This window comes from Doryrhamphus excisus, linkage group LG9, assembly GCF_037039965.1.
Source record: "Doryrhamphus excisus strain RoL-2023G ecotype Guam linkage group LG9, RoL_Dexc_Guam_v1.1, whole genome shotgun sequence".
Taxonomy (NCBI): domain Eukaryota; kingdom Metazoa; phylum Chordata; class Actinopteri; order Syngnathiformes; family Syngnathidae; genus Doryrhamphus; species Doryrhamphus excisus.
In genome coordinates this window covers 19,897,667-19,920,511 of record NC_136365.1, presented here as the reverse complement: position 1 = coordinate 19,920,511, position 22,845 = coordinate 19,897,667, and the positions used below count along the sequence as shown (strand labels likewise).

General features: G+C 35.7%; 1 protein-coding gene across 7 annotated transcripts in view; it reads left to right on the top strand.

The window, feature by feature from the left end:
- The window catches only part of inpp4b (inositol polyphosphate-4-phosphatase type II B), a 144,101-nt gene that overhangs the window by 102,298 nt on the left and 18,958 nt on the right, over positions 1-22,845 (top strand). For all 7 annotated transcript variants that reach the window (XR_009131712.2, XM_058082851.2, XM_058082838.2 and 4 more), the window contains 4 exons: positions 4,301-4,405; positions 7,020-7,128; positions 15,359-15,542; positions 21,345-21,554. Coding sequence is in view for 6 of the 7 variants with exons in the window: in XM_058082851.2 (XP_057938834.2) it covers positions 4,301-4,405; positions 7,020-7,128; positions 15,359-15,542; positions 21,345-21,554 (608 nt within the window). In the remaining variant the exon portion in view is untranslated. The remainder of the gene's footprint in view (positions 1-4,300; positions 4,406-7,019; positions 7,129-15,358; positions 15,543-21,344; positions 21,555-22,845) is intronic.

The window sequence follows — 22,845 nt, the reverse complement described above, 5'->3', positions numbered from 1 at the left end:
AAAAAAATTTTTTTTAACAACTTAAACTATATTAAGAAAGCAGGAAGTGAACAAATGTATGATTGTAAAAGCACCAGATGGAGGGGTAGGATTTAATAAGCTTTGCTTCTTCCTACTCCTTTTGGACATGTGGAACTGTGAACTGATTATGTGATGCATTCAATTGTAATCTGATGCATGTTCAAATGAAATAAAACCATAACCATAACAGATTGTTGTATTCTCGCGTTAAACTATGCCAAAGTTTCACATAATGAGGTTTTCTCATTTGGATGTGAGCCCTCAAAGAAGTCAATGAGAAGGACGTCAATAGAAACACTGAAGAATCTGGAAGCTCTAGAAAGTTTTTTTGTGCTGGTTATTGTGTGTAGCTGCTCTACAGAGGTCCGCATCTCAGTACAAATGACCAGAAATGAGCATAACAGGTCCCACTTAAGTGCACTTATAGAATAAAGAATGAACTAGCGAAGCTTGTTTTTAATTTATATCGTCAAACAGAAAAATTCACACATGTAATTAAATTTAAATATGGAATTAAGAAATGAGACACTACTCCTTTTTATGCATCCCTCTGCTGATGAGCCATGACGGTCGTTAATGTCTGCCCGGGGCTCAGACAAAATCGCTGGCAGGCATGTCTCTGCGTATCGTCCCTGACAGGGTCGCCTGGTGTGGCCCAGATCTGGATAATACACCAGAGGAGCTCCCATGGCGTCCGTCGTCTGGCTCGGCATTAACTGTATATGAGGACAGCTGCTAATGAACAACATGCAGGCTGCTGCTACTTCCTCATTGATAATAACGATAATAACCATTACACCCAAAGAGACGCGGGATGAGCAAAATCGGAGAAGACGGTGAGAAGATAATTGGACAACAAGTTCATGAGGCGTTAATTTTAATCTACATATACACTTTATATCAATTTCAGGATGTTGCATCACCACAAATGTGTTCTAATATTTTTATTGCCTCTACAGGAAATGTATTAAATAACATTTGAACTGTCACACAAGTTTAAACTAAAAGACTTTAACTTTGTAGGGTCATTTCACCTTGTACTTCGGTATGTGACAAAAAAATTAATAAATACAAAAAATATCCCTAAAAAAATAACTTTTTTAAAAATCAATTTGGTTATTTAAAAAAAAGAAAAAAAACTTAAACTATATCAGGAATTAAAATTAAAATTAAAATTAAAATTAAAATTAAAATTAAAATTAAAATTAAAATTAAAATTAAAATTAAAATTAAAATTAAAATTAAAATTAAAATTAAAATTAAAATTAAAATTAAAATTAAAATTAAAATTAAAATTTATTAGGAAAGCCTAAGATGGTCGCACATGCTCTGTGCGACCATATTGCATGTTGCACCAAACTCCCGTTTCTTAACATTCAATCATTCAGTCATTCATTTTCTACCGCTTATCCTTACGAGTGTTGCGGGGGGTGCTGGAGCCTATCCCAGCTGTCTTCTTTGGGCGAGAGGCGGGGTACACCCTGGACTGGTGGCCAGCCAATCACAGGGCACATATAGACAAACAACCATTCACACTCACATTCATACCTATGGACAATTTGGAGTCGCTAATTAACCTAGCATGTTTTTTTTGGAATGTGGGAGGAAACCGGAGTACTCGGAGAAAACCCACACATGCACGGGGAGAACATGCAAACTCAACACAGAGATGGCCGTGGGTGGAATTGAACTTGGGGTTCCTAGCTGCGTGGCCCACATGCTAACCACTTGGTGCAGCCGTTTCTTAATATTCTTACTCACAAAATTGTCAACCACTGTTGTTTTCTAGTCCAGCTGCAGAGTGGTCCAGGTTCACAAAACAGTCCAGTGTGAAATTTTAATCCGTTAACAATTTAAAATATTTTTATTTTACTGGTCAGGAATCAGGAACTCCAACCACTTGTGCCTGATGTTTTCCTCGTTAAAAAATTGTAAACAAATTTCGCTTTCTCTTACACCCAAAGAAACACTTCCTGGGAGACATTGCTACGACCATATAAGGAAGTCCGTCTCTCTGTGACATCACAAAGGGGCAGTTTTACCACACCTTCTGAAACTGAGCATTCAGAGCCATACTAAACGTTTTTAAGGGGTCACTTCCAAGTGTGCAAACCTCATTATCTGAAGCTTTGGCATCATTTAACATGATGATACAACATTCTAACTACATTTATAAGTCAGAAAAGTGGAAAAAAAGCGTAATAGTTTTCCTTTAAAATGGATCCACTTCATATGTACCGTACGTGTCGAACTAGCAAAGTACAATTGACAAGAAAGAAAGTGTAATATTAAGTCAACATGACTTAAGCAGCAGTGTTACTGGTGTGCTCGAACAGCGTGTCTCCACACGTCTCCCACACATTCACCACAGCAGGACTGTGAAGAAGAAGTAAGGGTGTGTGGGGGGGGTGGGTGGGACACACACACACTCATCTGTCAGACATCACTTACAAGAAGCTGTTCTTCCAACACGGCTTTTTCTCCGCTTGGCTTGTCCTCAAGCCAACCAAACGCCCCCAACCCCCCTTCACCCCCCCCACCCAGCCCCGTGACTATCGCCTGCCGCTCGCCGCATGGGCCAATCACAGCATTATGAAAAAGAGCGAAGAAATCACATAAAAGATTGAAAGGAAAAGTGTTGGCCAGATGTGGGCTGGCGTTGGCATTCAGCCCTGCTGTCACACACACACACACACACATACACACACATATACACACACACACACACACACACCTGGGCCAACAGATGGCCTTTGATGGGGCTAATTCATCCAAGCCCCAAGAGTCAGCAGCTTCATCAGTCCGCTCGTGCTCAGCCAGCCCCCATTAATGTTGGCCTTTATTAAAAGGCAGTGTGGAAAATATGCTGAGTTAGGTCCACACCGACCGAGTTTTTTTTTTTTTTTTTTTTTTTTCGGGGAAAAGCAACCGTTCAGGTAGGCTACCCCCCGCAGGAAAAACTACAACAGAGTGGCTCTGATTATTTTACCACGTTTTGATTGGATACTTGTTGCCGGGCAGAGTTTACAGAGCTCATCTGTGACTGTGTCAATGAAAGACAAAATTGTCGGCCATGCCCATGAGGCTGGTTTAGGAATAAATGAGGTGCTTCCTGGGACATGTGACTTTATAGACATAATTTATTGGGAATGGAACCATGACTGGTAACCATAACCAAAATTGGCAGAAATCGGTCCGAAAATACTGAATCGATACATATTTTACTGACTAATAGGCTTAAATGTATTCAGACAAATATATAATTACATACAGAACAGAAAATAAAAATTAAATATAATATAAAATAAATAATAATAAATATAATATTATGTAATTATTTTTTATTAGTATTATTTAAAACAATATAGTAATATTATTAATATAGTAATATTTTATTATTATTATATGACATTAGAAAATGGCACATTTTTATTTTTATTTTTATTTTTATTTTTATTTTTATTTTTATTTTTATTTTTATTTTTATTTTTATTTTTATTTTTATTTTTATTTTTATTTTTATTTTTATGAAAACCACTTATTATTGTAATCGAGTATAACCAGTAAAAAAAAAGTTAAATTAATATTTTCACATTTAAGTCTCTCTAACAGGCATAAATAAATAAATATACCATTTTACACGAACCTTAAGTCAAATTAGGCATGAATAAATACAATAATACACCTATATTATTTTATAAAATATGTATAAATATATATTTCCAATAATTATGTATCATATTATTTAATAATCATGATATATTATTATATTATTTGACAATATATTTTTAAATAATAAAAACAATATTGTAATATTATTAATATAGTAATATTTTTGTTATTTTTACATATTTTGTTATTGTTATTGTTATGAAAAACATTTATTACTGTAATCTAGTATAACCAGTAAATGGTTAAATTAATATTTTCATATTTAAGTCTCTCTAACAGGCATAAATAAATAAATATACCATTTTACACAAACCTTAAGTCAAATTAGGCATGAATAAATACAATAATATACCTATATTGTTTTATAAAATATCTATAAATATGAATTTCTAATAATTATGTATCATATTATTTCATATTTATTATATATTATTATATTATTTTACAATTACATCATTTATATAATTATTGTAATAATATGCAAGTTAATTATTTGCCTATTTGTAATGTAACTCATTACTGAAAACATTTTTTTAATTAAAATTTGTCACTGTCATGTTTGTGCGTTCCAAGGTCATGTGACTTAACACGCTGTGTGTTTTTCCAGGTCCGTCCTTCAAGCCAAGTTGCTGCAAAGCCCAGAAATGTCTGGAGTTTGTCCCAATAAACCTGCACACCCAGAGGATGAGGGTGACGTGTCCCAGAAAGACAGGTAGCGAACCTCATTTTTGTTCACCTTATACCGTCTCACGCTGACTGTCGGACACCTCGTCTTTCACACCTCCTGTCAGTCCGCTTTTCATTTTTAGGGCAACGTCAGCTTCATATGACATTCTTATTTATGGAGTCAATCATTTTGTGGGACATTGTGTGTTGTATTCTACTAAAAAAATGGCTTCAAGAAAGCAAAACTGTCCTTAAGTGTCGGGCGGATTTTGTTCCAGCGAGGGGTCGACATCAGAGGACACAAACTAGCACACCGACTGTGTCATTGTGTCCTGAAAAAAATACACACAAGTACACTTCCATGTACTTTTGGTGCAGTGAGAACTAATTAAAATGAACTCGGACGTCTGAAAAAAAAAAAAAAAAAAAATACCCACGGGGACTTGGGTAAAAAGTACTACACGGCCCAGACACTGGCATGATTAATGGAAGTGGAGCCAAGTCACTGGTTTCTGTATTGGGCGGTTGGCTGGGGGGGGGGTGACGTGGAGTTTTCGGTGACCGTAGCGTAGGCTAGGATGTAATGCAGAGGTTATGGGTTGAATTATGATTAATATTTGCTAATTCTGCCTTTATTAAGATGAGTTTGTAGAGATCGGCTTTACTCATTTGTACTTATATTGGAATATGTTTGTACTTTTGGTCATTTTTTTTTTAAATATATGCTTGTAGTCGCTTTGTTGTGCTATTTAACAATACACTCAGACGATACAATTAAAGCTCGAGCAACGTGCTGAGGAAATTGTAACGCAAGAAAATTTTTATTTTGTGAGACAATATTAACGGAAAAAGTTATGTGCCAAAATTTTATGAGAATGAAGTATAATATCACAAGAAAAAAATATTATGAAAATACAGTCATTCCTCGTTTATAGCGGTTAATTTGTTCCAGACTGTGATACATTTTTCGTGATTCAATGTTAATAATTGAATATTTTCATTGTTTAGGATTTTCTCAATATGGTTTTTAATATCATTAGAGGCATCTAGACATGAAATAACAGCCCTATAGTCACCTTTAGAACTGGATTAGCCAATGCACGGGGAGAGCATGCAAACATAATAATATATAATTTGGGCTGTCAAATGATTAAAAAATTGTATCAATCAGTTTATAAACTAATGACTCATGATTAATCAGCATTAGCAACTATGTCTGAAATATTTTCCAGCATATTTAAATGTAGCTAATTGTATATCTGAATAAATGAAATAAATGAGTTACCACTGCTATTTTTGATGACCCGTACATAATATTAAATAATATAATATAATATAATATATAATAATATAATATATAATAATATAATAATAAAATATAATAATAATCATAATAATATAATGTAAAAATATCTACTGATTAAATTAATTTTTAAATAAACCTCTTTGTAAAAATATTATAATTTTTTTATAAATATATAATATAAAATATAATCTAAAATTACATATACATATGTAATATTATATTATTAAATATATTATTATTATTATTATATAATATAAAAATATCTACTGATTAAATTAATTTTTAAATAAACCTATTTGTAAAAAATATTATTAAAAATGTATAAATATATAATATAATATAAAATTACATATACATATGTAATATTATATTATTAAATATATTGTAATAATAATAATAATATAATATAAAATAAAAATATCTACTGATTAAATTCATTTTTAAATAAACTTCTTTGTAAAAAATATTATAAGAAATGTATAAATATATAATATAAAATATAATATAAAATTACATATACATATGTAATATTATATTATTAAATATATTATTATTATTATATAATATAAAAAATCTACTGATTAAATTCATTTTTAAATAAACCTCTTTGTAAAAAATATTATAAAAAATTTTATAAATATATAATATAAAATATAATATAAAATTACATATACATATGCAATATTATATTATTAAATATATATTATTATATTACATATAATATAAAAATTATAAATATTCTGGAGAATTTCCCCATTCTAATTGTCATCTTCAGCATCTTTAGCAGAATATGACTTTATTCAGCTGTATCAAATATTATTATTATTATTATACCAAATATCACCACTCCAAAGCATAAAACCACACACACGTTGAAACCACACAAACCAAGCCCTCAACCACTCAACCGTCTTTCCCCCGTCTCTTTGTTTTCCTGATTTAATCAGCGGCCTCATCTAGTTCTCCTTCCCAACATCTCCCGTCAAAAGCACCTTTGGGCCCCACTGTCTTATCTGTGAAGTGTTTATTTTGCCGCCATGTGCAGACGGAATGGAGGCGCCGTGACATTGAGCACTTGGATGTGGCACCGCCGCTCCTGAGAGAGCCCCCGCTGCACAGCTAATGATAGAGCTATAGCTTCGCAATACAAATTGACGGAGTGTGTATATATGTGTGTGTGTGTGTGTGTGGGATGTCGCTGTCGTCAACGTACTTACCAAGAATATTTGTTGTCTGGCATATTCATGACCATCTTGTCGCCGCCACTCAACAATTCCAGCAATCTCGACATCTCACTCCATCAGTGTCTCGGAAAAAAAGAAGAGCATACTTGATGGCGTTTCTGTCTTTGCAGACGCGTCCTACGACATCGTCACCGTCGGTGCTCCCGCCGCACACTTCCAGGGCTTCAAGGGTGGCGGTCTGCAACGTCTCCTCAGCAGATATGAAACCGAGAAGAAAAGGTAAAGAAAATATTTTCGGAAATGTAATAATAATAATAATAATAATTATTATTATTATTATTATTATTATTATTATTATTATTATTATTATTATTATTATTATTATTATTATTATTATTATTATTATTATTATTATAACAATGATAATTATTATTGTTATTGTTATTATTATTGTTATTATTATTATCATAATAATAATAACTATTATTATTATATGTAATAATAATAATAATATTATTACCAAGAATATTTGTTGTTATTATTACTGTAATTATTATATTATTTAATAATAATAATAATTATTATTATTAGTTATTATTATTATTATTATTATTAAATAATATAATAATTACAGTAATAATAATAATGCCATGATAATAGTAATAGTGCCATGCCATGTCTCCCTACTGTGTGTGATTGTGTGTGTGTGTCTAGTATGTTTATTTATTAGTATTATTATTTATATTATTATATTATAATATCAATATTATTATTGCTATTATTATTAGAATGGTATGGTAATAATAATAATAATAATAATAATAATAATAATAATAATAATAATAATAATAATAATAATAATAATAATAATAATAATAAATATTATATTATTAATATTATTATAAAGATTCAGGATTGATATATATGATATTTGTTTAATCGTGCAATAAGTATTTTACAATCAAAATAATAATGAAAAAGATAATGAAAAAATAATATTTTGAATGACCTTGCATGGCCCACCTGCAGTACCACCACGGCCCACCAGGGGGCCGCGGGCCACACTTTGGGAATCACTGCTCTAAAAAAAGGAGATAAGACCCAAAACAAGATTTGCCAAAGACTTATTTTTCAAAACCGTGGTGCTCCTGGATGATAAGCTAATATGTCTCAAGCATCCCCCCCCCTAGCCCCCGGGGGGGCTGCCTTACTGATACCCCCCCCCCCCCCCCCAGCTGTGATCAGCATCCTGCACACTTTGCAATCTGGACCTGTTTGATGTGCAACACCTGTCACTCTTGTGGTCACTTGAGTGATGCCAGAAGAAATGAAGGCTGAGGGTCCCCACCCCCGCCGCCCGCCCCCCCCCCCCCCCATCCCCACTGAGCTCCCCTGTAGATTACAAAGCCATTACCGTCCACGCCAGATCCAATTAGCAGTGGAGTTTGGAGTATGAGGAGTGGAGTGGCTGGAGAAGAGCTAATAAAATGGATGCAGAAAACGAGGACTTAAAGGAACTTTTAGTGACGATAAAAAAAAAAAAACAGGAAGTCGTCTTGTCTTCACGCTTCAGGTGACCTGTGGCGGTATCTAGCGAGTGTAGCATGAATGCTGATAAGGTTAGCATATTGTAAAGAATCCATTCAAGTGAAAAGCATTTTTTTTTTCCTCCGAATGGCAGATTAAACTTCAGACGCCATTCTTCCGGGAGACAAAGCTTTTTTTTTTTGTTTCATATTTGACTTAGCTAATGACTCGCTGTAGCTTAAAGTTTCCAATTTTCCGCTCGGCTGCATAGCTGCCGAGTCGAGCCTTGCGCTTGACCTTATCCGTGTTTTGACCCGGCCAATTGTCAGTCCTCATCAGGAATTGGATTCGGTGTCAGTTTGCTGTGTGCTTAAGTTATGCGCTGTTCGTTATTTCACATGGTTGGGCTTTTGTTTGACACTTAAACAGCAACTAAAACCCAAAGGACCTTTTTTTTTACACGATAGGAAACATTAGTTAGGATTACAATGCCCGGCTTTCATGAAAAATAATCATTTTTCTACAATGAAATCTTTAATCCTTCCTAAGTGGCCTGTAGCTCAGAGCTAATCAAATGCTCAGGACGTCAATAACACAGGAGGAAGTGCGGTCTATTGATTGTTATTTAAAAATAATCAGCCTACTTGATGGTAGGGTAGGGTACTTACTTGAAAGGGCGGCTTTGGGAACCTCACTTTTTGACTCGTTGATTTAAAAAAATTGACGGGGGGGAGCAGACTATATATTTTACACATATAATTCTAACAGTCCACCTGGAATTATTGTATCTATATGTATCTATCTATATGTGCTTGTGTCCCTTTTTTCAGGAGCACTTTGTAAACAGCAGACCGCATCAAGTAATGGTTTTATTTCATTTGAACATGCATCAGATTACAATTGAGTGCATCCCATAATCAGTTCACAGTTCCACATGTCCAAAAGTAGTAGGAAGAAGCAAAGCTTATTAAATCCTACCCCTCCATCTGGTACTTTTACAATTAGTAACTGTTACATTTGTTCACTTCCTGCTTTCCTAATATATATATTTTTTAATTTTAATTTTAATTTTAATTTTAATTTTAATTTTAATTTTAATTTTAATTTTAATTTTAATTTTAATTTATTCCTAATATTTTTATTTTTATTTTTATTCCTAATTTTTATTTTTATTTTTATTTTTATTTTTATTTTTATTTTTATTTTTATTTTTATTTTTATTTTTATTTTTATTTTTATTTTTATTTTTATTTTTATTTTTATTTTTATTTTTATTTTTTCCTAATATAGTTTAAGTTTTTTTAATAACCAAATTGATTAAAAAAAAAAATACCTAAACCATCAAACAGTTGGCTCAATGTTGGCTTATGATGCCAGGTTATATGTTAAGTTCCAATGAAATACTTTGGAAAAAACGGGCGGACCGTATTTAAACACTTGGCGGGCCGGATGTGGCCCCCGGGCCGTAGTTTGCCCACATATTTTGTCAGTAGCCTAACAAAATATGGAGTATTACATATAAGTATCGTGTGTTCAGCTTTAAAGTTGGAATATCGGCAGCAGTGGCGGTTCAGTCTTGAATTACTGACGCTCTAGGCGGATCGCCGCTACTGACCGGCAGTACCGTTAATAATAAAATAATGTCGACATTGTCGTTGCTGATGAAAAATATGAAAAAAAATCAAATTAAAAAAACAACTCTAATGTTGGGATTGAAACCCTTCCTCTGGCAGCAGCTGTACCATTACACAACCAGGGACTGTTCTATAAAGTGGGTGAATTCTGCCATTTTATTTACCTGTCTTTTTTTTCCGATCTCACGCAGGAAGAGAGAAGATGACAGGGGTAGAGGGGGGGGTTCTTTCCCATAGGGAGGGGCCGCTCTGCAAATGATTAACACAATTCTAAGCCATCAAAAAGTGCTTAATAAAACATTCATTTTGTCCACAAGCAGACGTCCCCTGGCCTCCATCCAACTATTGTAATCTGTTCGGCGTGATATTAGTCCATCACAGATGGAGACGGACAGAGAAAAGAAGCCGGAGCAGCAGAGGTGTTAGCAGGAGGCCAATAAAAGAGCAATTTGTCTTTGTTCCAGCGCCCTCGAAGGGAGTCTGGGAGGTGGAGGTGGGGGAGATTTGAGATGGTGGGGAGGTGGAGCTTTCAGCATCTATTAAAAAACCGTGCGTTGGGGCACGACTTGGCAACGGTAGTGATAGTAGTTTGTCTTGCTGGATGGGCTTTGAAAGAGTTGAATCAATATTTGCGTTTAGTATTCTTTGCGAACATTTATCTTCCTTTTAAAACATGCGGCCTCACTTTAATTGCTCGTGTTTTTAATGGAACCCAGTACGCTTTAGAGGTGCTGAGGTGCTCTAATCTTACGTTAATTTGGGGGTTATTCTGATGGACAACGTGCAATTCGAAATGTCGATGTGTGGGAATGTCTTAGAGGATCTCACAAAAGTGAGATTTGGAGTTTGGTGCAACACTTCAGGCCCAATCCAAGAACCCCAAATGTTCCCTTTAATGTCAGCTTGTAGCTTAAAGGACCTTGATGGATGAATTTTGAATCCATCCATCTTCTTCCTTTAACCCAAGTGAATATATTTACAGCAAAAATAGCCTACATTTTGTTTTGTTTCAATGTTAATGTGATATTTTGTCATTTCCTGTTTTTAATACCCTGTATTTAGTGTATAAAATATGAAGAAAAAAACATGCTGTGGACCACAAATGGCCCCCAGGCCTGACTTTGACACCCCTGACTATAGTAACCCCTCATTTAAGGCTGTTATTTGGTTCCAGACCTGGCCTTGATAAGTGAATATCCGCAAAGTAGGATTCCTTTATATATATTTTTGTAGTTAGAGCACCGAAAACCTGTTTACTGCCTTCTAAATTGGTTTTTTAAACATTTTTAGAGCCCTCTAGACACGAAGTAACACCCCTATAGTCATCTTTACACTTCTATTACCCAATATAGTTAACATAATAAGACATAGTAAGAAGTATTAAGCATAGAAAACCTGTTTACTACCTTCTAAATAGGTTTTCTAACATATTTAGAGCCCTCTTGACATGTAGTAACACCCCTATAGTCACTTTTACACTTCTATTACCCAATATAGTCGACATAATAAGACATATTAAGAAGTAGTAAGCATAGAAAACCTGTTTACCACCTTCTATATACGATTTTTAACATTTTTAGAGCCCTCTAGACATGAAGTAACACCCCTATAGTCACTTTTACACTTCTATTACCCAATATAGTCGACATAATAAGACATATTAAGAAGTAGTAAGCATAGAAAACCTGTTTACCACCTTCTATATACGATTTTTAACATTTTTAGAGCCCTCTAGACATGAAGTAACACCCCTATAGTCACTTTTACAGTCCTATTACCCAATATAGTTGACATAATAAGAGATAGTAAGAAGTATTAAGCATAGAAAACCTGTTTACTACCTTCTAAATAGGTTTTTCAACATTTTTAGAGCCCTCTAGACATAACGTAACACCCCTATAGTCACCTTTACACTCCTATTACCCAATAGAGGAGACATAATAAGACATAGTAAGAAGTATTAAGCGTAGAAAACCTGTTTATTACCTTCTAAATAGTTTTTTAAAACATTTTTAGAGCCCTCTAGACATGAAGTAACACCCCTATAGTTACCTTTACACCTCTATTACCCAATATAATCGACATAATAAGAGATAGTAAAAAGTAGTAAGCATAGAAAACCTGTTGACTACCTTCTAAATAGGCTTTTAAACATTTGTAGAGCTCTCTAGACATGAAGTAACACCCCTATAGTCACCTTTACACTCCTATATTTTTTTTGTTTTGTAGTTTGTCCTTCTTCCCCACTCTGTTTGAAATAGATGCTTTATGTTAACAGTGGTTTATTTGGTCACAAAAATTTTGACAATAATATCTTAAAGTGTTCATTTGTCTGTGATTGGCTGGCGACCAGTCCAGGGTGTACCCCGCCTCTCGCCCGAAGACAGCTGGGATAGGCTGCAGCACTTTCTGCGACCCTCGTGATTATAAGCGGTAGAAAATGAATGAATGTATGTTCATTTGTGAGGCTGTCTTGTGGACCACCAGTGGTCTGCAGGCCAGCCTTTGAAAGACCCCACTGGCTGTCTTCAATGAAGTCATGGGAAGTGACTGCAGGGCGTGGCCTACATAGACGATGTGCAGCCCTGACTGTAAATTTGCTGCAAGCTTTACAAATGACTGCCTGGCTCATGGCAGGAAGTCAGCACAAACTCATTCTAAGTCATTACATTAACCCTGGGAGAGTGTTCTCACTGGAGTGGTGAGACCCACCCCACACCCCTCCTCCCCACTCAGATCTACAGAGTGACAAGAGTTGGGGTTTAGGGTGGGGGGGGGGGCGTCTCAGATGAAATGTCTTCCCTCCTGGAAATACAGGAATGATTTAAATATTCATAAAGCAACACATGGGATGACGTCCGGGACTAATTTGACAGCCGAACGGCTTGAACAAAATGCTAGCGAGGGCTAGACAGTAGCACACAAATGTTATTTTATGTTGTGTTTTATGTGTCATAGTTTATATTGGATGTAAAAATACAGTAATGTGTGTTTTATTTGATTGTTTTATTACAATAATTAATCATAATCATCATAACCATAACCTTAAAGTGGACCTATTGTGCTTTTTCCACTTTTCTGACCTATAAATGTAGTTACAATGTTGTATAATGAGGGTTGCCGGAGTTGAACGTGAGCCCTGAGAGAAGTTTCTGATGGCTCTCAACTCTCGGTTTTTCAGAGTAACAATTTATCGGTGTCCTAGCCGTGTTTATTTTGCGTAAGTAAGCTGTTGTCTGTGTAGCATTATGCTAGACTGTGCATACAGGGAGCAGGGTGCAAATTACAAGCTCACAGATGTAAGTCAAGGGTCTCCAACCAGTATCTCATGAGCTACCAGTCGGTCCCAAACACTTTTCAAGTAGCCCTCCAAAGGGTTCATTCATTTATTTTCAACTCCTATACTTACAAAATTAGAAAGTTGGTTTCGGCAGTTGTCTGAAAGTCCTCAGGAACGCTTAGCAGCTTTATAAATGTAATGTTTTTGTAGTTAGAGCATAGAAAACCTGTTTACTACCTTCTAAATAGGCTTTTTAACATTTTTAGAGCCCTCTAGACATGAAGTAACACCCCTATAGTCACCTTTACAGTCCCATTACCCAATATAGTCAACATAATAAAACATAGTAAAAAGTATTAACCATAGAAAACCTGTTTACTACCTTCTAAATAGGCTTTTTAACATTTTTAGAGCCCTCTAGACATGAAGTAACACCCCTATAGTCACCTTTACACTCCCATTACCCAATATAGTCAACATAATAAAACATAGTAAAAAGTATTAAGCATAGAAAACCTGTTTACTACCTTCTAAATAGGTTTTTAAACATTTTTAGAGCCCTCTAGACATGAAGTAACACCCCTATAGTCACTTTTACAGTCCCATTACCCAATAAAGTCAACATAATAAGACATAGTAAAAAGTATTAAGCATAGAAAACCTGTTTACTACCTTCTAAACAAGCTTTTTAACATTTTAGAGCCCTCTAGACATGAAGTAACACCCCTATAGTCACCTTTACAGTCCCATTACCCAATATAGTCAACATAATAAGACATAGTAAAAAGTATTAAGCATAGAAAACCTGTTTACTACCTTCTAAATAGGCTTTTTAACATTTTTAGAGCCCTCTAGACATGAAGTAACACCCCTATAGTCACCTTTACAGTCCCATTACCCAATATAGTCAACATAATAAGACATAGTAAAAAGTATTAAGCATAGAAAACCTGTTTACTACCTTCTAAATAGGCTTTTTAACATTTTAGAGCCCTCTAGACATGAAGTAACACCCCTATAGTCACCTTTACAGTCCTATTACTCAATATAGTCAACATAATAAGACATAGTAAAAAGTATTAAGCATAGAAAACCTGTTTACTACTTTCTAAATAGGTTTTTAAACATTTTTAGAGCCCTCTAGGCATGAAATAACACCCCTATAGTCACCCTTACACTCCCATTATCCAATATAGTCAACATAATAAGACATAGTAAAAAGTATTAAGCATATAAAACCTGTTTACTACTTTCTAAATAGGTTTTTAAACATTTTTAGAGCCCTCTAGACATGAAGTAACACCCCTATAGTCACCTTTACACTCCTATTACCCAATATGCAGTGTGACCAATCACAGCGGAGTGGCCATGGGTGGAATTAATAAAAAAAGACAATTTTGCAAATCCAAGGAAATACAGGTGGAATAGGTGCAGATTCTGGAAGATCTCGAAAGTTTTCTGTGCATGTTATTGTGGGTAGCTGCTCTATAGGAGTCCACAACTCAATGCAATGCTATTAGCTTAATAGTTCCCATTCAATAAGTGTTAACAGTATTGCATTAACATACATTTTAAACACTTGTAGGCTAATGAAGTATAGGGTGGTTAGCACGCAGACCTCACAGCTAAGAAACCAGGGTTCAATTCCACCCTCGGCCATCTCTGTGTGGAGTTTGCATGTTCTCCCCGTGTATGCGTGGGTTTCCTCCCACATTCCAAAAACATGCTAGGTTAATTAGCGACTCCAAATTGTCCATAGGTATGAATGTGAGTGTGAATGGTTGTTTGTCTATATGTGCCCTGTGATTGGCTGGCCACCAGTCCAGGGTGTACCCCGCCTCTCGCCTGAAGACAGCTGGGATAGGCTCCAGCAATTAATGAAGTATGCACATCTCAAAAAGAAGTTAACCACTAATGTCATGCCAATGGCTTCATTTTATTTGCTTCAGATATTTCAACCAGTGTCCTTTCAACGTTCTGCAGCGTTCCCTACTAACTTCCTGTCTTGTGAGACGACGTCGCCGTTGCTAACAAGACGAATTCTTGTCTTGTCTGTCAATGTCTGCAGCTTCAGCACCGCCTACCAGTGTATCTACTACTCCCCAGAGCACACGGCCAAAGCTCAGGAGGTTCTGAGCAGCGTCAGCCTCCTGCAGCCGCTCATCACAAGCTTAGCCGACCAACTCCTGCAAGCTGCTCAGGAGCGGTCGGCGCCGGGGCTCAGGGAGGCGCTGAAGAACCTCTCTGACAAGGTGAGCAAGGTCTTACAAGCTTATAAAACCGAGTTAAAACGTTACTACTTTACCTGATTGTTGATAACAAGACACGGTGCTTGGTTTTTCCTGCTTTTACTGTTATTGTGTTATGAGAAAGAGTGCTCATGCTTAAGAAGGTATACAGCTCTTTGGTGCAGAGCAAGCTGGGTGGTGGCCTGCAGAACTCTTAGATCGTGGAATGTCACCTTTCTGCTGGGGACGGGGCCTGAGCTGGTGGGTGAGACAGAGAAGCTAGATAGTCTAGATAGGCTAAATAGTCAGACCCACCTCAACTCTCACAACCAGGGCTCTAAAACATCAGTCTTAGAATTTAAATTCTAATTTAATTTTATTTATTTTAATTTTACTTATTTTAATTTTATTTATTTTAATTTTATTAATTTTATTTTTATTTATTTTAATTTTATTTATTTTAATTTTATTTATTTATTCATTTTTATTTTAAAAAAATTATAATGTGATAATGAAAAGTTATCATTTGACGATCATAAATCCAAACTAAGAAATAGGTTGTAATTGTAGACAATGGTGATATGAGTTTTTATAAAGTTGTAAGAAAATCAGTTGAAAATGTGAAGAAAAAAAAATCAGAATGTCGTTTATTGTTATTTTACATTTCGTAGAATGAAATTGCAGCAGCTCCATTTTCAGTGTAAGATAGTAGTATAGTACAAAATATAAAAATTAGAAGAATAAATAAAGAATATATACAAGAATTAGAAGAATAAATAATAAATAACGAAGGTTCTACATTGTAGAGGACGATTGGTTGCCTTGATGACGTGGTTACATCTGAATGCATCATATAATCAGTTCAATAAAAGGAGTAGGAATTTAAATTGAAATTTAATTTAATTTTATTAATTTTAATTTTACTTATTTTAATTTTATTAATTTTAATTTTATTAATTTTAATTTTATTAATTTCAATTTTATTAATTTAAATTTTATTTATTAAAATTTTATTAATTTTAATTTTAATTTATTCATTTTTAATTAAAAAAAAATTATAATGTGATAATGAAAAGTTATCATTTGACGATCATAAATCCAAACTAAGAAATAGGTTGTAATTGTAGACAATGGTGATATGAGTTTTTTTTTTTTCAAAAGTGTGACCGTTCCTTTAATTGCAGCAGCTCCATTTTCAGTGTAAGATAGTATTATAGTACAAAATATAGAAATTAGAAGAATAAATAAAGAATATATACAAGAATTAGAAGAATAAATAATAAATAACGAAGGTTCTACATTGTAGAGGACGATTGGTTGCCTTGATGACGTGGTTACATCTGAATGCATCATATAATCAGTTCAATAAAAGGAGTAGGAATTTAAATTCTAATTTAATTTTATTTATTTTAATTTTACTTATTTTAATTTTATTTATTTAAAATTTTATTTATTTTAATTTTATTTATTTAAATTTTATTAATTTAAATTTTATTTATGTATTCATTTTTATTAAAAAAATTATAATGTGATAATGAAAAGTTATCATTTGACGATCATAAATCCAAACTAAGAAATAGGTTGTAATTGTAAACAATGGTGATATGATTTTTTTTTTCCAAAAGTGTGACCGTCCCTTTAAAAGCAGGGGTCACGGCTGCGGGCCTACAGGACACGCAATTAGCAGTTAGCGGCAGCATGACTTTGCTTGGCGGAGCTGCCATCTTTTTTTTTTTTATCAGCGTAATTAATGAATTACAGCTGCTGCTGTCAGACCGCAATCTGTTGTGTAAGACATTGTTTTGGCCGCTGAAGCCAATCGGCTGGCTTTAATTGCTACATTCGCCGTGGCAACGCTTCCTCTCATCCCTGATTACACACATGCCAAGGAGACGTCCACCCCTGGACGCTCGGAGCCAAGGACTCTCTGATTGGAATCTAAAGTTGTGTCTTGATGTGTGTGTGTGTAAATGAAACTACTCTTCCATGCTTTTCAATGTATTCATTGTAGCTTGAAAGAACAAAATGCTGAATAATGGTACAAACACGCCGCAAAACAAGCTGCTTGCGTTCATGCAAAGTAGCATTTGTGCCACTGCCGAGAAACAGCAAAATAATAAAAACTTTTAGAAATTTTATCTTTCTTGTAAAATTACGACTTTAATTTCTTAATCTTATGCAGGTTTTTTACTTTTTACTTTACTTTGTTTGGGAAATAAGACAAAAAAATATCTAATAATTGGTTTTCAGAGCCTTTCATCTTCATTCATTCATTTTCTACCAATTATCCTCACAAGAGTCGCACGGGGTGCTGGAGCCTATCCCAGCTGTCTTCAGGCAAGAGGCGGGGTACACCCTGGACTGGTGGCCAGCCAATCACAGGGCACATATAGACAAACAACCATTCACACTCACATTCATACCTATGGACAATTTGGAGTCGCTAATTAACCTAGCATGTTTTTGGAATGTGGGAGGAAACCGGAGTACCCGGAGAAAACCCACGCATGCACGGGGGGAGAACATGCAAACTCCACACAGAGATGGCTGAGGGTGGAATTGAACCCTGGTTTCTTAGCTGTGAGGTCTGCGCGCTAACCACCCTATACTTCATTAGCCTAAAAGTGTTTAAAATGTATGTTAATGCAATACTGTTAACACTTATTGAATGGGAACGATTAAGCTCATAGTATTGCATTGAGTTGTGGACTCCTATAGAGCAGCTACACACAATAACATGCACAGAAAACTTTCGAGATCTTCCAGAATCTGCACCTATTCCACCTGTATTTCCTTGGATTTGCAAAATGGTCTTTTTTTATTAATTCCACCCATGGCCACTCCGCTGTGATTGGGTAATAGGAGTGTAAAGGTGACTATAGGGGTGTTACTTCATGTCTAGAGGGCTCTAAAAATGTTTAAAAACCTATTTAGAAAGTAGTAAACAGGTTTTATATGCTTAATACTTTTTACTATGTCTTATTATGTTGACTATATTGGATAATGGGAGTGTAAAGGTGACTATAGGGGTGTTATTTCATCGCTAATTAACCTAGCATGTTTTCGGAATGAGGGTGGAAACCGGAGTACCCGGAGAAAACCCGCGCATGCACGTGGACTTCACACAGAGATGGTCCAGGGTGGAATTTAACTCGGGACTCCTATCTGTGTGGCCTGCGTACTAACCACTCTTCACCATTCAATCCGCCTTAAATGTTATTTTTCATAATATGAATTTTCTTCATTTTTTTGGAAACATACAATTTTTTCTCATCATACCATTTATTGTTTTGTAATTTTTGTCATGATTACTTTAATTTTCTACTTTAAAAAAACGATATATCAGAAGGCGGCACGGTGGTCGAGTGGTTAGCGCGCAGACCTCACAGCTAGGAGACCAGGGTTCAATTCCAACCTCGGCCATCTCTGTGTGGAGTTTGCATGTTCTCCCCGTGCATGCGTGGGTTTTCTCATTCCAAAAATTAATTAGCGACTCCAAATTGTCCATAGGTATGAATGTGAGTGTGAATGGTTGTTTGTCTATATGTGCCCTGTGATTGGCTGGCCACCAGTCCAGGGTGTACCCCGCCTCCCGCCCAAAGACAGCTGGGAAAATGAATGAATGAATATAATATCAGAAATGTTTTCCTGATGATGTCATCACTTTTATATGTGCCCTGTGATTGGCTGGCGACCAGTCGTCTGAAGACAGCTGGGATAGGCTCCAGCCCCCCCCCCCCGCAACCCTTGTGAGGATAAGCGTTAGAAAATGAATGAATGAATGAATGATGTCATCACTTTTTTTTCCCTCCAAAAATATCTCCTAATAGTCAGATGTGGTTAGCATGTAGGCCACACAGTCAGGACCCTGGACAGCGCCAGCTCTCCTCATCTCTTTATTAAGCCTTTTTCTGTCACAAAAAAAGACTCTGACTAAATGGAAAAAATTTTTCTCATAAAAATGATGTGGAAGACAAAAAGTCTGCAATTATGTTGGCTGCACACACAATATTCAGCAACATTATGAATTCAGCCTCTAAAGCGTGTTGAAATGGGCTGTTTTTCGACTTTTTTTTTTTTTTTTCCTCTTGGTTTCTCACCACTGGGAGTCCACAGAAGCATTTTCTATCTCCTGCACTGCACTCAGTGAAAATCGGTTGCAGGTTGACTGAATAGAAAAGCGTCTCCAAGGGCGTTTGTGGATATTTGTGATGTGTAAAAAGCAGAGAAGCCGCAGTTTAAGCGTTTCTTCACTCTAGAGAACGCACGTGGGATGTTTCACTTTTTGGCACAATTTTTAAGGACAGAAAAATCCTGCAGCAGCACCGCGCAACGTCTTCATATCGTGCCAGAGCGCGCGGCGTTGTTGTGCTTCACTTGAATGCAGCGCAAATAAAATTGAACAGTAAAGGAGAACGTGAAGTCCTAGTATCCACATGTTTTGGATTCCAACAGGGACTTCTGGAGATTGGACGCTGAGAGATAATGGTAATGGTAATGGTAATGGTAATGTTAATGGCAATGGTAATGGTAATGGTAATGGTTTTATTTCATTTGAACATGCATCAGATTACAATTGAGTGCATCCCATAATCAGTTCACAGTTCCACATGTCCAAAAGGAGTAGGAAGAAGCAAAGCTTATTAAATCCTACCCCTTCATCTGGTACTTTTACAATCAGTAACTTACATTTGTTCACTTCCTGCTTTCCTAATATAATTTAAGTTATTTTATTTTATTATTTTTGTATTTAATTCAATAATATTTAAGTATTTATTTTATTTTATTTTTTTTTTTACTTATTCTTACTTATTAATTATTTATTTTTACTTATTCTTACATTTGTTCACTTCCTGCTTTCCTAATATAGTTTAAGTTTTTTTTTAATTTTTTATGTTTTTTTTTGTCACGTACCATATTAAATCCTACCCCTCCATCTTGTACTTTTACAATCAGTAACTGTTACATTTGTTCACTTCCTGCTTTCCTAATATAATTTAAGTTATTTTATTATTTTTGTTTTTAATTCAATAACATTTAAGTATTTATTATTTTTATTTTTTTTTTACTTATTCTTACTTTATTTACTTTGTTTACTTCACGTACCGAAGTACGAGGTGATATATTTTTTAATGTTTAATTTTTTATTTTTTTTTCATGACCATACAGTATGCATTATTTTAACAGTTTGAGGATGAACTACATCAGCAAGTTGAAGTATTTGTGATTTTAGAAATAAGAAGTTAGTATGTTCTCTGTAGGCGGCATTATGAATTATCCTTACTGGCCTTTTTTGCAGTACATTTAGCAAGTGAAGATTTTATAGTTATTAGGCAATATTTCCACATAATAAGTAAGTGTGGAGTGATTTCTGATTGAGAAAAATTTTTGCTTTGTTCAATATTGAAATATTTCTGGCCACCTTATGTTGTATATTTGTAATATGAGGTCTCCGGATCATATTTTCATCAATTGTGATCCCCAGATGGACCAGCTTGTCCACAGATCTAGATAGGAACATTAAAATGAGGTGTTTTTGTGAAATATTGCAGTATAATAACCTTGCTGACCCCCTGACTCTGGAGAGCTCTTATCGCTTTCACTCCGAGGGGCAGCAGTGAGCCGAGGCGTCGTCTTGGCCGGATGTTGGCCCGCGGAGCCACGCCAGCCTGTCGGAGTAATTGAATTGTTTGTTGTCGGTCCCACCGGAGGGAGAACATCTTCTCCTTTTAAAGGCTCTCCCTCCATCTCACTCTGCCGCTTCTGCTCTCTCCGGCGCCGCCTTTTTATTTGCAATCACGTCCCGCCGTTTGTCTTTCGCCGTAGACGGAGCAATTTGTCCACACGCTCAAGGATGAGCTGGTCAAGTGCGCTCTGCTGGCGCTGCACGCCGCCCAGCCCGGATACGTGTCCAAGAACCAGAAGACCACACGTCACGACCAAAGCCCCGTCCAGACGCCTGTTGAGAAGACGACGGTGTGTAACAACGTGGACGACTCCATCCCGCATCACACGGAGTACGACGAGGAGGAATGGGCAAGTGTCTTTTTTTTGCTTTGTATGCATAAAAATTGGGTCATTTAAGTAAATAATTGGTAATCAATAATATTTAAAAGGGACCTATTATGCTTTTTCAACTTTTATATGTATTTAGAATGTGGTATTCTCATGTTAAACAATGCCAGAGTTCCATATCATGATTTGTGAACGCTTGGTTTCAGAGGGTGGTCTAACACTGGTGAATTGTGATGTCACAGATTGCTGTGCTTCCTTATATGGGCGTACGCTGTAGGCCGAATACGTCCTGTTTCTTCTGCTGGAAGGGAAAGCTACATTTGTTTACAATTCTAACAAGGCAAACATCAGGCCTAAGTGGTTGGAGTTCCTGATTCCCTACCAGCAAAAGAAAAGTATTTGAAAAATATTAAAAATATAAATATTAAAAATAAAAATATCTGTCAGCTACGCAGCTGGGCTAGCCCACAAACTTGCTGAATGCCTTTCCAACGTTACTTAAAAAAATTAAGTAAAAATTTAGCTTATTTTTATTTGCTGCTATTTTTAGCAAGCTTAGATTTTATGAACGTCTCCTAAAATATACTTTAATGTAATAATAATGATAATTTTTATTAAAAATTTTTACTGCTTATCCTCACAAGGGTTGTGGGGGGTGCTGGAGCCTATCCCAGCTGTCTTCAGGCGAGAGGCGGGGTACACCCCAGACTGGTGTTCAGCCAATCACAGGGCACATATAGACAAACAACCATTCACACTCACATTCATACCTATGGACAATTTGGAGTCGCCAATTAACCTAGCATGTTTTTGGAATGTGGGAGGAAACCCACGCATGCACGGGGAGAACATGCAAACTCCACACAGAGATGGCCGAGGGTGGAATCGAACTCGGGTCTCCTAGCTGTGAGGCCTGCACGCTAACCACTCTTACGGCTGTGCAGCCGGAATAAGGACAAATAAGCCAAAATTGTACCACTTCCACACAGAATGGGAGGATAACTTTTTTTCCATTTGCCTTATGTTAACATAAAAACAAAAAAATACAAAAATAGTTGACTGTAAGGAAAATGAGTGTTTATTCGGGGTGGGTGTAATCCCACTCTGAATGTTCTGAACTCCTGTTTTGATGCTGGTTTCACATCAATGAGAAAAAAACCAGCGTCTCTGCTGGTTGAAGCCAAGCGGTGTACTTTATTCGGGGTCGTTTACATCCACAGATGTTGATGTTTTTAGACACGGCGCTAATTAGGAAGCTACTTGGGATTGTAGACTACACACCCAGCAACTATGAGCCAAACTTTGGTTGTAG